This window comes from Notolepis coatsorum (genome assembly GCF_963971535.1).
Source record: "Notolepis coatsorum genome assembly, chromosome: 1".
Classification (NCBI taxonomy): Eukaryota; Metazoa; Chordata; class Actinopteri; order Aulopiformes; family Paralepididae; genus Notolepis; species Notolepis coatsorum.
In genome coordinates, this window is record NC_140165.1 from 214,474,470 (window position 1) to 214,492,316 (window position 17,847).

General features: G+C 42.2%; 1 protein-coding gene across 3 annotated transcripts in view; it reads left to right on the forward strand.

The window, feature by feature from the left end:
• Nucleotides 1–17,847, forward strand: part of LOC311235461 (clathrin heavy chain 1) — a 62,389-nt gene that overhangs the window by 1,695 nt on the left and 42,847 nt on the right. For all 3 annotated transcript variants that reach the window (XM_084322922.1, XM_084322924.1, XM_084322923.1), the window contains exons 2-7: nucleotides 734–941; nucleotides 3,415–3,683; nucleotides 8,607–8,768; nucleotides 11,140–11,253; nucleotides 12,608–12,781; nucleotides 16,971–17,168. In XM_084322922.1, coding sequence (XP_084179048.1) covers nucleotides 734–941; nucleotides 3,415–3,683; nucleotides 8,607–8,768; nucleotides 11,140–11,253; nucleotides 12,608–12,781; nucleotides 16,971–17,168 — 1,125 coding nt within the window. The remainder of the gene's footprint in view (nucleotides 1–733; nucleotides 942–3,414; nucleotides 3,684–8,606; nucleotides 8,769–11,139; nucleotides 11,254–12,607; nucleotides 12,782–16,970; nucleotides 17,169–17,847) is intronic.

Here is a 17,847-nt window from a genome sequence, read left to right on the forward strand (position 1 = left end):
CATATCATTATACATCATCATCTCTCGTTCTCTATATTTCTCACTCTCTCCCCCCCCCCCTCTCTCTCTCTCTCTCTCTCTCTCTCTCTCTCTCTCACACATACACTTTTCACATTGAGATACAAACGAAGTCTGATGAAAATCTCATAAGCCAACTAATACATTACATCTGTTGTCAGAACACATTTATGCCCACAAATACTGTACTCATAACAGCATCTATGCTAAGCATTCACATCAGATATGGAGCCCAGCAGGGGTATTTAGCTGCTGTCTCCATAAGCTCACAATGGCCTTCTGGCTACAGAAGAGGAGGACAATAACATGGTAGGCTGATCTCAGAAATACTGGCTAAGGTCGAGTGATATTCCCATCTAGGGATGGGGCGATATTTTAACATTGCATATTGTCTCATATCAGGCTCGTATTCGGATGGAATTATGATGTTATGATATCGCTGCACACAATTCTGTCCTCTAAATGAATGATAACCACACATGAACTCAAATTTCTCATGACATCTTTTTAGGGGACATTTGAAAATAGCAGTTTTGGTTTAATAAACAACAATATAATTAGTTATTTTTGCATGTAATTGTACGTCAATAACTGATATTGGAGAAATATTTTAAATATTAAATTATTGGAGAAAATAATTATCGTGATGTGAATTTCTTTCATATCGCCCGGCCCTGCTCCCGTCCCTTATTCTAGAATGGTTCTCTCTTCCCAGCTCCAGAACCTGGGGATCAACCCGGCGAACATTGGGTTCAGCACCTTAACCATGGAGTCAGATAAGTACATCTGCATCAGGGAAAAGGTGGGCGAGCAGGTTCAGGTGGTCATCATCGACATGGCCGACCCCAACACTCCCATCCGCAGGCCTATCTCAGCTGACAGCGCCATCATGAACCCTGCCAGCAAAGTTATTGCCCTCAAAGGTAAGCTCTGGCCCCAATGGGTCCGTGGAGCCGGTTGCTCATAACTCCAGAAGCTAGTCGAGAGCTATTCAGGCCAGTTGTGTGTCGCTGTATGTTGTTTTTCTGATGTATCTCGTTGTTTGTGTAAATGTCCTTTTGTTTGTGTTTTGTCAGCCAGTAATCTAGGTGTCAGTCTGCTTGTCATATTGATGTCCGTATGCAGGCCAATCCATTTCTGTTTCCTTAAAAAAGAAAAAGCTAAATAGCCACATGTTAATTTGTTCAAATTGTAATGTACACAATGGAAAGTAGTAGTTACAATTGCAACACTTGTAGAAATGTCATACTATCATGAATGCTTTGTCTATTTTTGCCTTGTTTTTGCTCTTTTTTCATTTCTTAATGCTTTCTTATGTTTGCAGACGGTGAGTTGAATTTTCCCTATCATGAGTTGTCCAATTGTAATCCTGTATGCACTGTGTTGAAACGTCTGCACAGTATTTCTGTTACATCTTAATGAAGAGTGCCCGATGTACACCGGTAATACAAGCAGGGCTTCTGTAATGAAATACTGGAAGTATAACCTAGGTTTAATTAATTGATTGGAGGTTGTGTATCTAGTTGATTGTCTTGGACTAGTAGAATCAGTTGTCGGCATGTTCTAAAATACACCACTCTATTTAGATGGAAACCCTAGAGGCCTAGATGGTACCAAGCAACCAATGACATTCAGGCATTTAACACCGGGTTATAGTGATATGTTATTTTCATAAGCATGGTCTGCTATGAGCCTATGTTTTAGTCCAGTATATCACAGCCATTTCTTTGCGATGATTTTGCACAATTACTGAATTTTTAAACGTCATAGCCCTATACTTAAGTTTTTAGCCTTGGTCTACAGAATCTATAGGGATTTTTTTCATTTCTATTTACCAAGCCCATGCTACTAAAGTAATCGCACTCTTGTACACAATACATTTCTGATCAGATTTCTTGACCGGCACATTACCTCACAGGATTAGGCTTGAGTGGTTTATGAAATTTAAAGTTCCCGTATGTGTTTGTTTATTATCGACCTGTATTTTAAATGCGGTTCAAATAGTGAAGCTATGCGAGTAGCGCCATTTGTGTAGTTGATTTATTTTTTATTGATTTGACACCTGTGTATTTGTGCTGTAGCTTAACTATTGTGTTGTGGTCATTTTCTCACTTTAGAGCAATCAATTTAAATGTCCTTTCTCACTGGATTGAATTACTGTGTAGGGTTTGTGTTATGGGCCATAGCCTTATTTGTGTCCACAGAACAGGAAGAAAGAAGGGAGTTTAGAGATATCACTGCCTGCACATTTGTTGTCGTGATTGGTTTAGATTGGCTGTAGTTGTGCTAATGAAGAGGTGTGTGTGTGTTTAGCATTGCTCGGAGAATGCATTTGTGGGAGAATCTTGCTTGGGCTTGACTGAAGCCAAAGATATGTGTTCTTGCCAAAGGAGAAAAAGCCTTTTCCTCTAATAAGCCTGAACTGGGGGGGTGGGGGGTGAAACGGAATGGGTGTGAGTGTGTCCCAGTGCCTCCCATCATCACATCTGTTTGTGTTTTGTGGTCTTGTTCTGTTGCTAATCTGCATTTAGACCAAACCCAAACTGTCACGTCCCTCATTTTAGGATTAACATATTTCATTTTGAATCCCCGACGAGCCGGTGTGACGCATGCCTGAAATTTCACTTTTGGTACAGACATTGTCTGGACCTGAGCACAATTATTGGAATCCAAATTTAAAAGGCCAGAAGGGAACATTTGTACTTATGCCTGAACGCTTCTTTTTAGTTGTGTCACTGGGCTGTATGTTATGCCTCAAATGTTAGATTCCAATTGATCTGTGCTTTTGGGTCAATATATTATTAGACCTTTTTGTGCCAATTTCTAGAACAGAAAAGCCATTCTAATCCATTAGAGTAGCTTAGGTAAAGTTAAGACCATGACACTAACAAGTCTCACTTCAGTTTTTATTATTAGAATTACTTAAATATATAATTATTATAATAATAAATTTTTTAGTCTTCTAATTTACATTTACATTTTAGGAAGTGGCTGATGCAGGTTATCACAAGGGTCTTGCATATCCAGCCTCAATGTAATTTCTTGCTCCTTCATACACCTGTTCTTTGCGTCACACCTAACTGAATGCAGATCCTACCACTTATTTCGTTGGCCGTTTGTTGGTCTTGCTCCTTTGCATTGCAACCACTGCTGTCTTGTCATATGGTCATTCGGTGACACTCGCACCAACCCATGACTACCAACATTTCTCCCAACAAGTGGAATTTGGTATTCCTTTTATTTTTATTTTTTTATTCATTTATTCCGCCTTGTGTGTTTTTATGTGTGGCGGGGTTTGTTTTGTTAGTGGGACGATAAGATACTAGTCTGTCTGCAGTCAAAACACAGCGTGAGACCGTAGGACATTAACCTTGGGCTTCATGTAAACATTTGCAGCGGCAAAGACCCTGCAGATCTTCAACATCGAGATGAAGAGCAAGATGAAGGCCCACACCATGACGGACGACGTGACCTTCTGGAAGTGGATCTCCCTCAACACCGTCGCCCTGGTGACGGACAACGCCGTCTACCACTGGAGCATGGAGGGAGACTCTCAGCCGGTCAAAGTCTTCGACCGCCACTCCAGCCTGGCCGGCTGTCAGATCATCAACTACCGAACCGACGCCAAACAGAAGTGGCTGCTGCTTATCGGCATCTCGGCACAGGTAGCCTCCCTCTGGATACATACCGGTTTCTACCTCGTCCTTGGGGACCGTATTCCAATCGAAGTGAATGAACCCATGGAATTGAGGGCACTAGATTGGCAGCTCTATCTCACTGCCGTCTCAATCCCCATTCCTTTTCAAACCTATTCAAATTGTGGCTAGTGAAGATGTTGGATATAGAAGCTTTTAAAGGGGCACTCCACCAATATTAGGAAGCCTTTCTGGTTAGTCACAAACTGGGCAGTCATTGCAGTCAATCTGTTATGTTGACATAATTGGAAATGGAAATAATAAGCATTTGTTGGCTATGATAGTGGAGGTCATTGGAGCATGAAGTGTGTCATATTTAAGTTCTATGTAGATTTAAGTATGTTATGGAACTGTTTAGAAGGTGCTACATGTGTTTGTTTTCAGAGACATACTTCATACCCATTTGACCTCCATTTAACATTGCTAACAAATGCTAACAATTTCCTGCCTCCAATGTCTCACGAGACAAAACAAAGTGGTACAGGGGCTTTTTGGAAGGGCTGAAATGAACCAATCAGATACTACTCTTAAAATGGGTAGAGCATGTTATCCCTTCAGTGTAAGATATAGGCTATAACATTTATATAGATTAGCTTTTTTATTAAAAGTCTTATTTTAAGTAGGGCTGCACGATTGATCATTAAAAAATTGCGATCTTGATTCACAGACCTATGCAATATAATAAAAAAATTATGACGATTAAAAAAATAATAAAATAAAAAGTTACTTAACACATTCTGGGCCATTCGATTTCCCCATCTAGCTATAGCACGGCCAGGTTTTCATTACATAGTTTCACTGCGTCACGTTGTTTGTAGAGCTAAATCTATATTTTATATTATAGCTATGGATACAATACCATGGTCATTTGACAGTAACTATCTTCCGTTTAAGATGCAAAAGTTAATAAAGTTTTTCATGAATAATCTTGTCATTGCACCTCACCACCACAAGGTGGCACCACAAGTTGTATCATCACATTCCTGCATTGTACTGTACATGGGAACTCGGGTACCTTTCTCTACTCTAATAATAATAATAATTCATTTCATTTGTATAGCGCTTCTCAATGACCCGAAGACGCTGACAGTAGTTAGGAACATAGTAAAAACAAATAAACAAAACGGATGGAACATGAGACCATGGGGGGAACAGGGGAAAGCAGCATGAGATAGCACAAAAAAGACAGAGCGACAGGAGACAGACATCAATCTGGTTGGAGGGGGGGGGGCGGATTATGGGTGTTGGGGGTTGAAGGCAAGGGAGAACAGGTGGGTTTTGAGGTGAGCTTTCAAGGTGGAGAGTGTAGGGCAGGGCTATTCAACTAAATTGTTCAGGGGGCCACATTGTCAGAAACCCAAGGGGCCAGGGGCCGGACTGCCACGGCGCCTCCCCGTGCTATGAATATATGTACACTTGACACAACACGCAACCACATTTTCACAACTTTTATTTAACTACATTGCAAAAGTAGTATACTTTTCAAAAAAAGTGCTTCATTTATGTGCCACATCTGCAACATCTCCTGCAAAAAGTGCTTCATTTATGACTGTGCAACAACGGCAACATCTCCTCTTCAACATTTCAATATAAAAATAAAATAAAAAACAAACCAGTGCATGATGTGCATCTGAACATTCTAACATCAACACTTGAACAAAAAAACACATTTATAGTGCAGCTGAGCTTATGAAAAAGTGCTTCATGTCTGTGCAACAACAGCAAATCACAGCATCTTATTAGCACTTATTGTCCACTCTTAACTCTCAAACATCAGGGGGGGTGGGGGGCAGACAGGCCTAGCCTACATACACACATCTAATGAGAGAGATTGCACTTCTTTGACTGGGCAATGGCAGAGAAAGAGGGTTCATAGGAAGTGAGGGCTACCTGCAAACAGTGATGCAAATGCTCATTTGTCAAGGAGGCACGGTTGCTTGTTTTAATGGCATTCATGTGAGAGAAACTGGATTCACAGGTGTATGTTGAGCCAAACATTGTTAGCACAGATATTGCCAGCGTTTTTATTTTGGGGAATGTCTTGACATGAATACACTTTATCCAAAATGTTGAGGTGGATTAATTCTCAAGTGCCTGCTTCAGAGCAGATGATGCTTGCATGTCAATTATTTCAAGTTGCAGGAGACCTTCATCAATGTGAAGTGATGCAAGGAACTCTTGTCCTTTTGTGGAAATAGCAGCTACATTGGCAAATGGGTTGCTCACAAAATGCATCAATTCTCTGGGCATGTCAAATTCATCAAATCGACTTGCAAAGTTTTCCCTCAATTTATCAATGAAATCTGTCATTAATTGAGTGACTTTTGGCTAAATTGTGCGTGTGAACGTTGACATGAAAAGATTTTTTTTTTTTTTTTTTTTTATTATCATGTAATCTTTTGCGGGCCGGTCAGAATCATCCCGCGGGCCGCCAGTTGAATAGCCCTGGTGTAGGGGAGTCTCTGATGGACTGAGGGAGTTCCAGAGTCGGGGTGCAGTGCGAGAAAAGGCCCGATCACCAACATCTTTTAGTTTGGATGTCGGGACAGTGAGGGAGGCAGTGGAGGAGGACCGGAGGGAACGGGTGGGGCGGTAGGGAAGGAGATCAGTCAGGTAGGGGGGGGGGGGCAGGCTGTGGAGGGCTTTGAAGGTGAGGAGTAGTGTTTTGAAATTTGAAGTTTATGCTGTGTTTGATCGGGAGCCAGTGGAGAGAGTGGAGGACAGGAGTGATGTGTTCACGGGAACGGTTGTTAGTGAGGAGGCGGGCGGCTGAGTTTTGGACCATCTGCAGTTTATGGAGGGAGCGGGAGGTGATGCCAGTGAGGAGGGAGTTGCAATAGTCCAGGCGGGAGGAGATGAAGGCGTGTATGAGGGATTCAGCAGCAGGGGGGAGAGGCAGTGACAGATTTTAGCAATGTACTCTGCACTGTATATTGTATACGTATGTATATTGAAATTTTTTGTTTTGTTTACACTTGTTTACGTACTTTACTTTCTATTCTATACTTATATTATACTTTTATACTTATCCTTTTATATAGCACACTCTCAGGAGCAAAACGGAAAGAAGCATTTCATATAAAAGTATTCTGTATTTCTATATGACAACTAATAAAGAAACTTGAAGCTTGAACTTGAAACTTGAATACGTTCACGCTTTATTCCGTGGTGAATATGAGTATAATTTCGGAATGATCCGGACTAATTCCTGGGAGGCTGGCTATAGGGCGCAACGTGAATTCTACTTAAACCATTGGCGTTTCGTCCCTGGACACGCTATTATTTTCAAATCAAATGCATATGATAGGTATTATGTTTCATCATGAATGCATGAAAGGGGGGGGGGGGTCGTTTCTGATTAATTGATTGCCAATAACGTCATTCGTTATTACCACAACACACGCTGATCAGGGGGATAGGTATGAAAACCATGCACGATCAAGCTGAAATTGACGTCAGATTGTCCTTACCTGTGGTCAGTGGTATTCCAAAAATATTCTAATTATTTGATCGCCATCTGGTCCATCCTATGCCCATCTGGTCCACGACATAACCCACCACAACATATGGATCGGGGGTCCCGAAAATTATTCAATGCGATCGAGTGAAGCCCTAGGTTTCCCATTACTAGAAAAGTCCGTCCGGAGACATTTGAGTGTTACACCCGGTCTGGAACAGGGTTTACTGCACTCTCGATACAGCTTACTAGCATGATCTGGCCGGTACTGCACCTTCGGAGTCCCAGTAATGCCTTTTTAACGCCAACATACAGGTCACTGACATTGAATAGGATATTCAAATCGGAAAAAAGGGAAAACATATACCGGTATATACGTTTTTGGCCGTTAACCGTTGGCGCCCAATAACGTATATATATACGTGAATGGCCCCGAAAGTGTTAATGTCATTTATTTTGTTTACTTTTTTTTTTTTTACTTCAAGCACTTTCATATATTTTAAGTTTAAGTCAAGCACTTTGATATATGTTATGTTGTCTGTTTAAAAAAGTGCAATAAATGATTTTTATTGAAAAAATAAGAATCGTGTGAGAGAATCGTGATCTCAATTCTTAGAGAGAAAAATCGTGATTCACATTTTAGCAAGAATTGTGCAGCCCTAATTTTTTGTACACCTAAAACAATCTACATTGCTTTTACTGATGTGTTTTCTTTGCTGTGACCTTCAGTAATCTACATACTTAAAGGATAACTTTGCTATTTTGGACCTTAGACCCTATCCGTGGTGTGTCTACCTTGTACCTGACACATAGAGACCATAACTTCACTGATCTGTCCAGAATTGACAATACTGCCCAAGGTAAATCTTTAGCAAAAACAAAGATAAATGTGCTTTTCTTAGACTGGAAGCTCAGGGTGTCTTCTTACCGGTCTCGGTGTGCTCTCCTGTGAAATATATCACAACAGTTCCATTTGAAACGGAACTATTTCGCAGACTGCACATTAATCATTGTTTTTGCAAATGATTTACACTTGCCCATTGTCTGCTATTGTAGCCCAGTGAGCGCCTGCTGGAAAATTGTTGCTAACTCAATACTGGACCAATCAGTGAAATTATGTTCTATGTGTTAGGTACATGATTGTCTCGGGTCCAAAATAGCAAAGTTATCATTTTAAAGGCACAATCTGTCATTTTCTTAACCATATACAATTGATATATATTCTTAGACAATTGAAGAACATAATTATTTTAGAACGAAGATTTGCATTTTGTAATCTTTCTCGCAAATGCAAATATAGGTCTGTTTTACTACAGCATCAGGGAACATTAAAAAACGAATATATAATATGTATATACCGGGGCTACCCTTTTGTTTATATTTGGATTACATATTGTGCCTTTTTTTAACATACATTTTCCTTCCTCTTCCTCCAGCAAAACCGCGTGGTGGGTGCCATGCAGCTGTACTCTGTGGACAGGAAGGTGTCTCAGCCAATCGAGGGCCACGCCGCCGGCTTCGCCCAGTTCAAGATGGAGGGAAACACAGAGGAGTCAACGTTGTTCTGCTTCGCTGTCCGAGGACAGGCCGGAGGAAAGGTGCGACTCCTCAGCCCTGAGTCTCTGGATTATAACTACAACAATAGACGGATGTGGATGGAAGCATATAATTATAAGAAAAAAGGACAATCAGTGTGGCAATTTCTTTGACAGTTTTCTTCAAGTTTAGGCATCGTCACCTCATTTACCTTAGAACTTACTGGCCGGGTGACAAATAAAGGCTGTTATCAATTAGATGCCAGGTCTAGGTTAATTGTCTATCTGGTTGCCATTGATGCTGCAAAACAGTTTTTGAAAACAGTTTTCAAAGTATGACCTGAAATTCAAGCTGTCAGTTGTCAAATTTCCTGAACAAAACTCAGGAGAAGTGCAGCAAGACATTTGTCCATTGATCCAAAGAAAGTAAGAGAATGGGCGAGAAAATCAAGTTGAACTTCCATGTCTGAGGGTGAAAGGGCCAGACAGGGAGGGGAAGGAAGCTTATTACAAGCTGAAGTAAACTACATAATGTCTGGTGAAAACAATTCCAGAGTGGCCCAAATTGGCCGTGGTAGCGGAGCCTGCTTGGTCTCAGACAGTGTGCCTGTGCCAGCAGTCTGTCTGCACAGCGAGTGAGCTGCTGTGTGTGTGTGGGGGTGGCTGGGCGCTCTCCGTGGTGCTGAACTGGACAGCAAGTGAGCTGCTGTGTGTGGGTGGCTGGGCGCTCTCCTGGTGCTGAACTGGACAGCGAGCGATACGTTATTTGATTACCTCATTTCTATACAAGTAATATTCATACTGGTTTAAATAAACTATTTGATAGTATTTCCCATCTTTGCTGAGCAAGAGTTCTGTACGAAAGGAATTAACGGCCTGTGTCCCATATAGACGCTATAAAAGCCTGGGCTATTAACACTTTCAGAGCCGGCAGTGTTTTCCTTTTTACCCCCTTGAATGCCCACATCCACTCCAATGTTTTTTTTCTTTTTTTTTTTTATCCACTTTTTCTCCCATTTTCTATATTTTCTCCCATCCCAATTTTGTATCATCCAATTCAACCCTCCCCTGTCACGGACGCTGTTTCTTGCCTCCCACAAGCCGGCTGCAATGTGGACTAAGTCATACATAGCACAAGTCCCCTCCGGTACTTGAGGTAACAGCAGTCGCATCTTTTCACCTGCGCAGCTCGATCTCTCAGTGGCGAGGAGTAACGCGTGGGAGGCTCACGCTGCCCCCGACACTTCCTGATTCTACTGCGCAGGCGCACCAACCGACCTGTAGGAGTCGCTGTCCACAACGCCTGATCCCCACCCATCAGTTTCCCACCCCCTAATACGGCCAATGTGTATTAGTACGGACGACCAGCTAAACTGAAAGCAAATGTGGAGCGCTGGGCTCGAACTGACGAGCCCAGCGTCTCCAGCATTTCGTGGCGAGTCCCTTGCCCACTACACCACGTAGCCGCCCCGACATCCACTCCAATGTTAACGTTAATATCGCCTAATCTATGTTTTAAATTATGGCTATGTGTCTAATCTGCCCGTCGCATTATCAATGACCTATTTCCAGTCAACATTGTCGAAGCAGATTGTTTTTTTATCGGTTCATTTCCGTTTCATAGCATTTAGAAAACCCCTCGTTTTCACGGAGAAAAAGGAGGTTTCCATGATAATCGCCTTTTACTGGAATATTCTAGAACGTTGTCATTGTTCGGCCTATTTATGAATCGTTTTCAAATAAACGCTAGATTATCGATAGTATAATGTGCACGCTCCTGCGCACGCAGAAAATCGCTTCTCATATTTCCTGACTGCGCGCACAGTCAAACAGCCTATCACATAATCACATAAAAGCTTATATATCCGTGAAAATGGGTCTGATTATCCTTAGACTGGTAACATAGATTCCTTACCTGAGATCAGATGGTATCCAAATGGATTATTCCAATTCCTGATCGCCATTCGAAAAAATCGCTCCTTTTATTGATCGACCGTGTATACTGTAAAACACATAATTCCCCGCTGCTCTGAGAGTCCAGCATGAAGCTGGTAGACGCCGGTTGCATGAGTGAGAAGTAAAATGTGGACTGCAGGGTTTTTTTTTCTCATTCATTTTCATTGAGTTCAATCCAAAAGGGTGAATTACCATCTGGGAGACGATAGGGGGCGCTTTTTTCACATCTGAGCGCCTGAGGTAGCTGAATTTCCAACGGTAGACTCGGTTGATGAAATATGATTTCAGATCACAAAAAAAAAAAAAAAAAATATTCTCGTGAGTGGGCATTCAACCCGCGGGGGGTAAACACGAGAAAACTTGTGGATGGCATTCAAAGTGTTAATTGTGAGTTTTTTATGGTACTCTAAAAAGGCACATTTTCTGAATGAGAGGAAACCTTGAAGTCTTATTTATGAATGAATGTCTTTCCCTGTAGCTGCACATCATTGAAGTGGGGACCCCGCCGACGGGGAACCAACCATTTCCAAAGAAAGCTGTTGATGTTTTCTTCCCTCCAGAGGCTCAAAATGACTTCCCTGTCGCTATGCAGGTACTGAAACAGAGTTTACATCAGAGTGGGTTTGTTGCACACAAACCGGTTTCAAAGAGGTTGAATGATTTGAGTTATGGATGTTCGATTTTCTTTTATTTTTTATGATATACCGATATTGTCCAACTCTTAATTTCCGATACTAAAAACTAAATAATTGCAGGTAACTAAATACATATGTCTTGTCGTGGAATTAACACAACATTATGCATGACAATAAAAGCATGCATTGATGTGTTAATTTCACTGGATGCATTCAACAAGGCATTCTAAATGTAAACATTATCTGTGCATCTCCCCTTTTCTTTTCTGTCTCCCTCTGGTTCTCACTCTCCCTTTCTCTTTTTCCCTCTTTCCTTCTCCCTTATTTATTGTAATTTTTCTTGTATACTATTGCTACTGTAATTATTAAATTTGTATTTACTTGTATGCATGTACATAACCTTGTTTTTGTTGCAGCCTCCCACCCCTTCCCTCCAAAAGGCTTTTGCTTTTTGGTCAGGCTGCTTTTGTATATAATAATTTGTTCTTACTTGCTTGCCTAGGTAAATAAAGGTTAAATAATCATAATAATAATTTTTTTTTATTTAAACAGATACCGATAATTTCCTATATTACATGTCAATATCGTCCGATAATATCGGTATAATATCGTTATTGTATCTCATCCGTTTAGGAGGATACAAATGCCACTGGCACTGCCCATACAAAATATATGTGCTGATATCGGTAATAAACTGATTGAAATTATTTGACGTTCTTCGCTTAATATATGGGCTTTAATCGCTTTGTTTAGTCTCAAGTAAATTAAGAATTTCTTAGTAAATTAGTAAAATTTCATATTTTGTTTTTTAAAAGGCCAGGAAAAAGATTGCAAAAAAATCTATATCAAATCAATTCTTAAAATCCCAAGATCGATCTTTTAATCTATGCCTCTTTTCAGTGGATTTGTGAAGATTTTCACTAAGCATCATCTCCAGAGTGCCTCCCGTTCTGCAGGTGTCTCTCATTTTCCTTGTGCTGAGTCCTAAACTGTGGAAACTCAGTTTCCAGTATCAGTGCCGATATCCAGCCCTACTTTTTACCACACTGAATGAGATATTTTCTGAAAATAACATCTCTGGTAAGAACTAGATTTAAAGAGGTCACAAGAGGTCATTTTATAGATTTAATTGATTAGTGGACAAAATCTATGACTACCGGTAATAGTCTAATAAAAATGTCTTTAGTCAAGATCTGCCCTAGTGCCATGAATAACCATCCCTTTGTTGTTAGGGGCTATGGACAAAAAACAGGTTGAGAACCACCAAGGTTAACCATGCTAAACCTTCTGCTCTTCCTCATCTGCCTCTAGATCAGCTCCAAGCAGGACGTGGTCTTCCTCATCACCAAATATGGCTACATCCACCTGTACGACCTGGAGACGGGGACATGTATCTACATGAACAGGATCAGCGGGGAGACCATCTTCGTCACCGCACCCCACGAGCCCACAGCCGGCATCATCGGGGTTAACAGGAAAGGACAGGTACTGTCATCAGAAGTCTGTGCATTAGGGGTGGGAATCTGCCCCACGATACCATAATATGTATAGTATAATTCATGTTTATCATAATTATCATGATAATAGTCACGATATTGCGATATATTGTGATTTATTACCTTTTTTCAAAAAGGATGAGACGGAGCTTTTGGCTTTGAAAAGAATAACAGAAAACTGCCATTAGTAGCAGAACTTTCTCTTTGAAGTGGGGACTAAATTTTAGTGCTCGTCTCATGATTCTTCTACCCAGGAAGCTGTCTCGACTAGAGCCGTGAGATGTGTTCCCAGTGATGTTCCCAGTGATGTGATCTGATGTCTTGTGTGTGACGCACTGAGATTTTCGTTTAATTTGAAATGATGATCCGTGTAGAGACTGAACCACTAAATTACATGCTTATTACACGTAAACTGAACCCACTAAATTACACGCTTATTGCATGTAATTGTATATGGTTGAGGTTCTCAAGGTTTTGATGACGAAGAGGCCAATTTGGAGACCCAACATTGGATAGAGGGCCGCCCAAGACAAAAACAGAACACATCATACACGACTCGCAAGATGCCTGGTTGCCATGCAACCAGTAGCCTAGCAAGCTTTCAACAAGCGGTCATTCCTAACTTGACAGCTTAGTCCAGAGGGCGCTGTTTTACCTTCTTAAAAGCACAGTACTCTGTGATGTTGCAGGTTAGTGTAAAACTATTGGAACCAGATCAAATATAACGCATGCATTTATACCATAACAACTCATCACGGGCCGCCTGAAACATCTTCAGAGGGTCGCCAGTGGCCCACGGGCCGCACTTTGAGAACGCCTGGTCTATACTATACTGTCCTTAACTCAAATGTCTTAAATAAAATCTTAGTTAGTGTATCTTTGAAGTCCCTTGGCATCACAGATCCTAACCCCCCTCTCCTCTTACATATTGACAATGTTGATGTCAGTCTGGCACTCCTTGTACACCTATCCAACTGCTAGTAAATTATAAGGACAGTAGGCTACATTTACAGCGGGTGTTTATATCCCCGAAAAACGGCGTAAGTCGTTCTTGGCGTTCAACGCATGGTGGGCAAAAACGGCGTAACTTGTTCTTGGCGCAGGATGTGTTAAGGGCCTGGTCAGAAGGTGGCATTGAAGGATTCTTGGTGTTTCAGTGATATACCCAGCTGTTGGCCACCTACAGCACAAGTCTAGTTTAGACGTGCATCTGTTCACGTCCCAGTCCCAATGCTAATCAAGTCTATTTCTGTGCCAGTCTTACACTCTGTGTGTGTGTGTATATATAGTGTACACCAGTCTGTGTTTGTTTCTACTGACTCATTTGTGGTGTGTGCCAATCATTTGGTGGTTGTCTCTGTGTGTGGGGTGGGGTGGTTGTTGACCTTGAATGAGGGAATCCCTGGAGGCTAACAGCCTTCTGGAGCGGCACCTCGAGTGTCTGGTCACAGCAGGAGGGCCCGACTGGCCAGGCACGATACGTGTCCTAATCTCCTTACTGCTCCTGGCTTTCACCCCCACCCCCCCCAGTCTCACCCAATATGGTCTAATGTATTACACACACACACACACACACACACACACACACACACACACACACACACACACACACACACAGAGTACACAACTTACGTTGGCTTGAGGTAAGCCATCTGGCAAGTCCAATGACTTACTTAAATCTATTTTTATACACGACTATGAAATAGGTCTTGAAGTTGGCCTCTTTTTACGAGGAAAAGGGATTAAATTCAACCATATGAAAACAATTCTACCCTTTTTGAGCTGAGCAGTCTGTGTCCGATATTTTCTTTACCAATTAGTGTCAATGGGTCTCATTCACCAACCGACTTAAGACAAAAGATCAGACAAAATTTTGTCCTAGCTCCATTTAAGACAATTTTGGGATTCACGAACGGTCCCTTCTCCTGGATTTGCTCTGAACTAAGAGCAGGATTAGAGCGCTGAAGAGCAGCCATAAGTCGGACAGACTGGTGTGCACCATGTTCTAAGGGCTTTATTTGGGAGGAGTCCGACATGGTGATTGTGATCATGTCGACTCTACAGACATTCATAAATACGGCAATATTTGTATGATAAAAAATTACATTTGTCATTTAGTCATTCCTCAACGATGCATCGTGATGTCCGAAAATAAATAATAGCATTACACAAACACTGCAAATGACGGTGAATAAATAACTAAATAAATCGGATAAATATTATTATTTATTGTTTGTTTTATTTTATTTGTGTCCACTTTTTCTCCTTATTTTTCTATTTTTCTCCCATCCCAATTTTGTGTATCCAATTCTCCCCTCCCCTGTCTTGAACGTTGCTCGACTATGCCCCCCACTGGTCGGTTGTAGACAGGATAGAAGCCTTGCATCACGTGTTCCCTCCGGCACACGAGGAGGCAGCCTGTCACATCTTTTCGCCTGCCAGCGCGGACTCTCATTGGCGAGGTGTAACGCATGGGAGACTCTCACTACCCTTGCCATTTCCTGTCTCTGCTTTGCGGGCGTCTCCCAACCGACCTGTAGGGGTCGCTGTCCACAACGTCCAATCTCCACCCATCGACTTCCACCCGCTGACTCTGCCAAATGAGCCAGTACGACGGCCGGCCCAAGCCGAAGGCAATGCTGAGACTGGGATTCGATACCGGAGTCTCTTGCATTGGTGACAAGCGCAATCTCCGCTACGCCACCCAGCCGTCTATTGTTGGTTTTATTAAAGTTTTTGGACATTGCTTATTGTATACATTGTAAGAGCCAGTGGATAAACATTCCACTGCTCATCTTGCCCGGACAACAGACGTGCTGTCCAAGTCCGACAGCGATTAATTGCAGCAGGGATGTAGGATGAATAAGCATGAATTTGACTTATTTGATTTTGTCACTATTAGATACAATTTTTCTCAAGAACTAAACACATCACTTCAGTGGTGTAGTGGTTAACACTGTCGCCTCACAGCAAGAAGGTCCAGGGTTTGATTCCCGCTTGGGGACCAGGTTTCCATGATGCCAGGTACTCAGGTGGGGTATCTCCCAGGCCTTTCTGTGTGGAGTTTGCATGTTCTCCCCGTGCTCGCAAGGGTTTCCCCCCCGATAAGATAAACCCAATGGAAAAACATGCACAACAGATCGCTAACGCTGTGGCGTCCTTGACGAAGACGGACAGGAGCACTTGGATTGGTCCCTGGGGCGCACGTTGACACCCTATCTGCTCCCAGCTGCCCATGGGGGGAAGGACAACGGGATGGGAAAAGTGCAGAGAGACATTTCATCGGCGACTCAGTGCATGTGTGTGTGTGTTCCTGTGGGTCGCCCATCTCGCGTGTGTGTTATACTGCATGACGAATAAAGACTTCTAGTCTAACCAATTATTAATTATTACAATTATACTCAAACAAGGGTGTCAGAGAATAAGCATGGCACCGCTGGTGTACGCAGCGCATTGTCATCATACAGCACACACATACAGGTAATAGCTATAGTGGAATAGACATTTGAATCTAATCTAATTTTGATCCGTCGCAAAGCACTTCCGTGCTACCTGTTGAATACGGGGCAATGCTGTCCCTTGTTTTGCGCATGGCCCTCGCATTATAATGAGCTGGAGGGGCGTGTCTATATGCAAATTAAGTAAGAGAACGCGCTCCCGGGGGTTCGCAGCTGTGATAATTTGGCACGCGTTGGTGAATCCGGGGGTAATTGTCGTCGGCTTTCTCTTACGATCTTCCAAGGAGGTTGTCTTAAGAGAAAACTTAAGACAATGTTGGTGAATGAGGTCCAATGTGTTGTAAAATCCTAATGGTTGAATTTACCTTAAACCCATCTTTTCATGATCCTCCAATCATAGCTGTTGCTTTGAAGAAAGCAACTATTGTGATTGGAGGATCATGAAAAAAGGGTGGGGTTTGAGGTTTTACGTCTGAAATTCAGCAGCTACTTTGTCCAGTTCACCAGCCAGCTACATGTGTTTGGATAGAACAGGTCCACCCTAGTGCCAAAGGTGGTAAAGCGACTCGCCAGCCACAGTGCTTTGCTGGCATCTCCGGCTGTTAATCATGTGAAGCCTTAACGCTTCAGTTGCAGTCAGCATGAGGAATGAAGTGTTGAACGTCTAGCCTTCAGTTGCAGTCAGCATGAGGAATGAAGTGTTGAACATCTTGCCTCCAGGTGTTGTCCGTGTGCGTGGAGGAAGAGAACATCATCCCCTACATTACCAACGTCCTCCAGAATCCAGACCTGGCCCTGCGCATGGCTGTCCGCAACAACCTGGCCGGTGCGGAGGAGCTGTTCGCGCGCAAATTCAACACCCTCTTCGCTGCAGGGAACTACTCTGAGGCTGCCAAGGTGGCCGCCAATGCACCCAAGGTACTGCCAGAATTAGGGGTAACAGATCATAGTTGATCCATGATCCGTGCGGGTCGCCCCCACCCCCACCCCCCATGGTTCGGCACACATGTGAACCGCGGATTAATTACAAAATGTAACCATCAGAGTGAGCTATATCACATGATATTCTGCAGCATTGCTTTGCGCATTGCAGATATAGTTTTGTCTATAATGGAGAGGGAAATAGAGATGGATTAAACGGCGACTGTGAGAATTGCATATGCAAACGTCAATACATTTAACGTTAAATCTGGATAACAGTCCGTTGCCAGCATGAGATATCTGGTTAGGCAAAGGCAACTTATTTTCATTTACATAAAACTATCTCTCCATTTAGATATTAACGGGGCAAACTCATAATCAAAGCTTTAATGTTGTTATTTATAGCGAAAGTGAACTATGCAGCCCAATACAGCCACATGCAGGTTACTTTCCCCCTAATCCTCTATGATCACAAACTCTTTGAATAGACAAAGGACGGACCAAAATGTACATTTTTGTAAATCTCATACTCTATGTGGTTCATTCAGGAAAAGGATTTGGGAACTTTCTAAATCTCATGTCCACTGTCATTTCTCTCTATATATAACATATCACTATATATATAACACACATGACAATGACAAGAACAGGTAACTATTAAAGAAACTTGAAACTT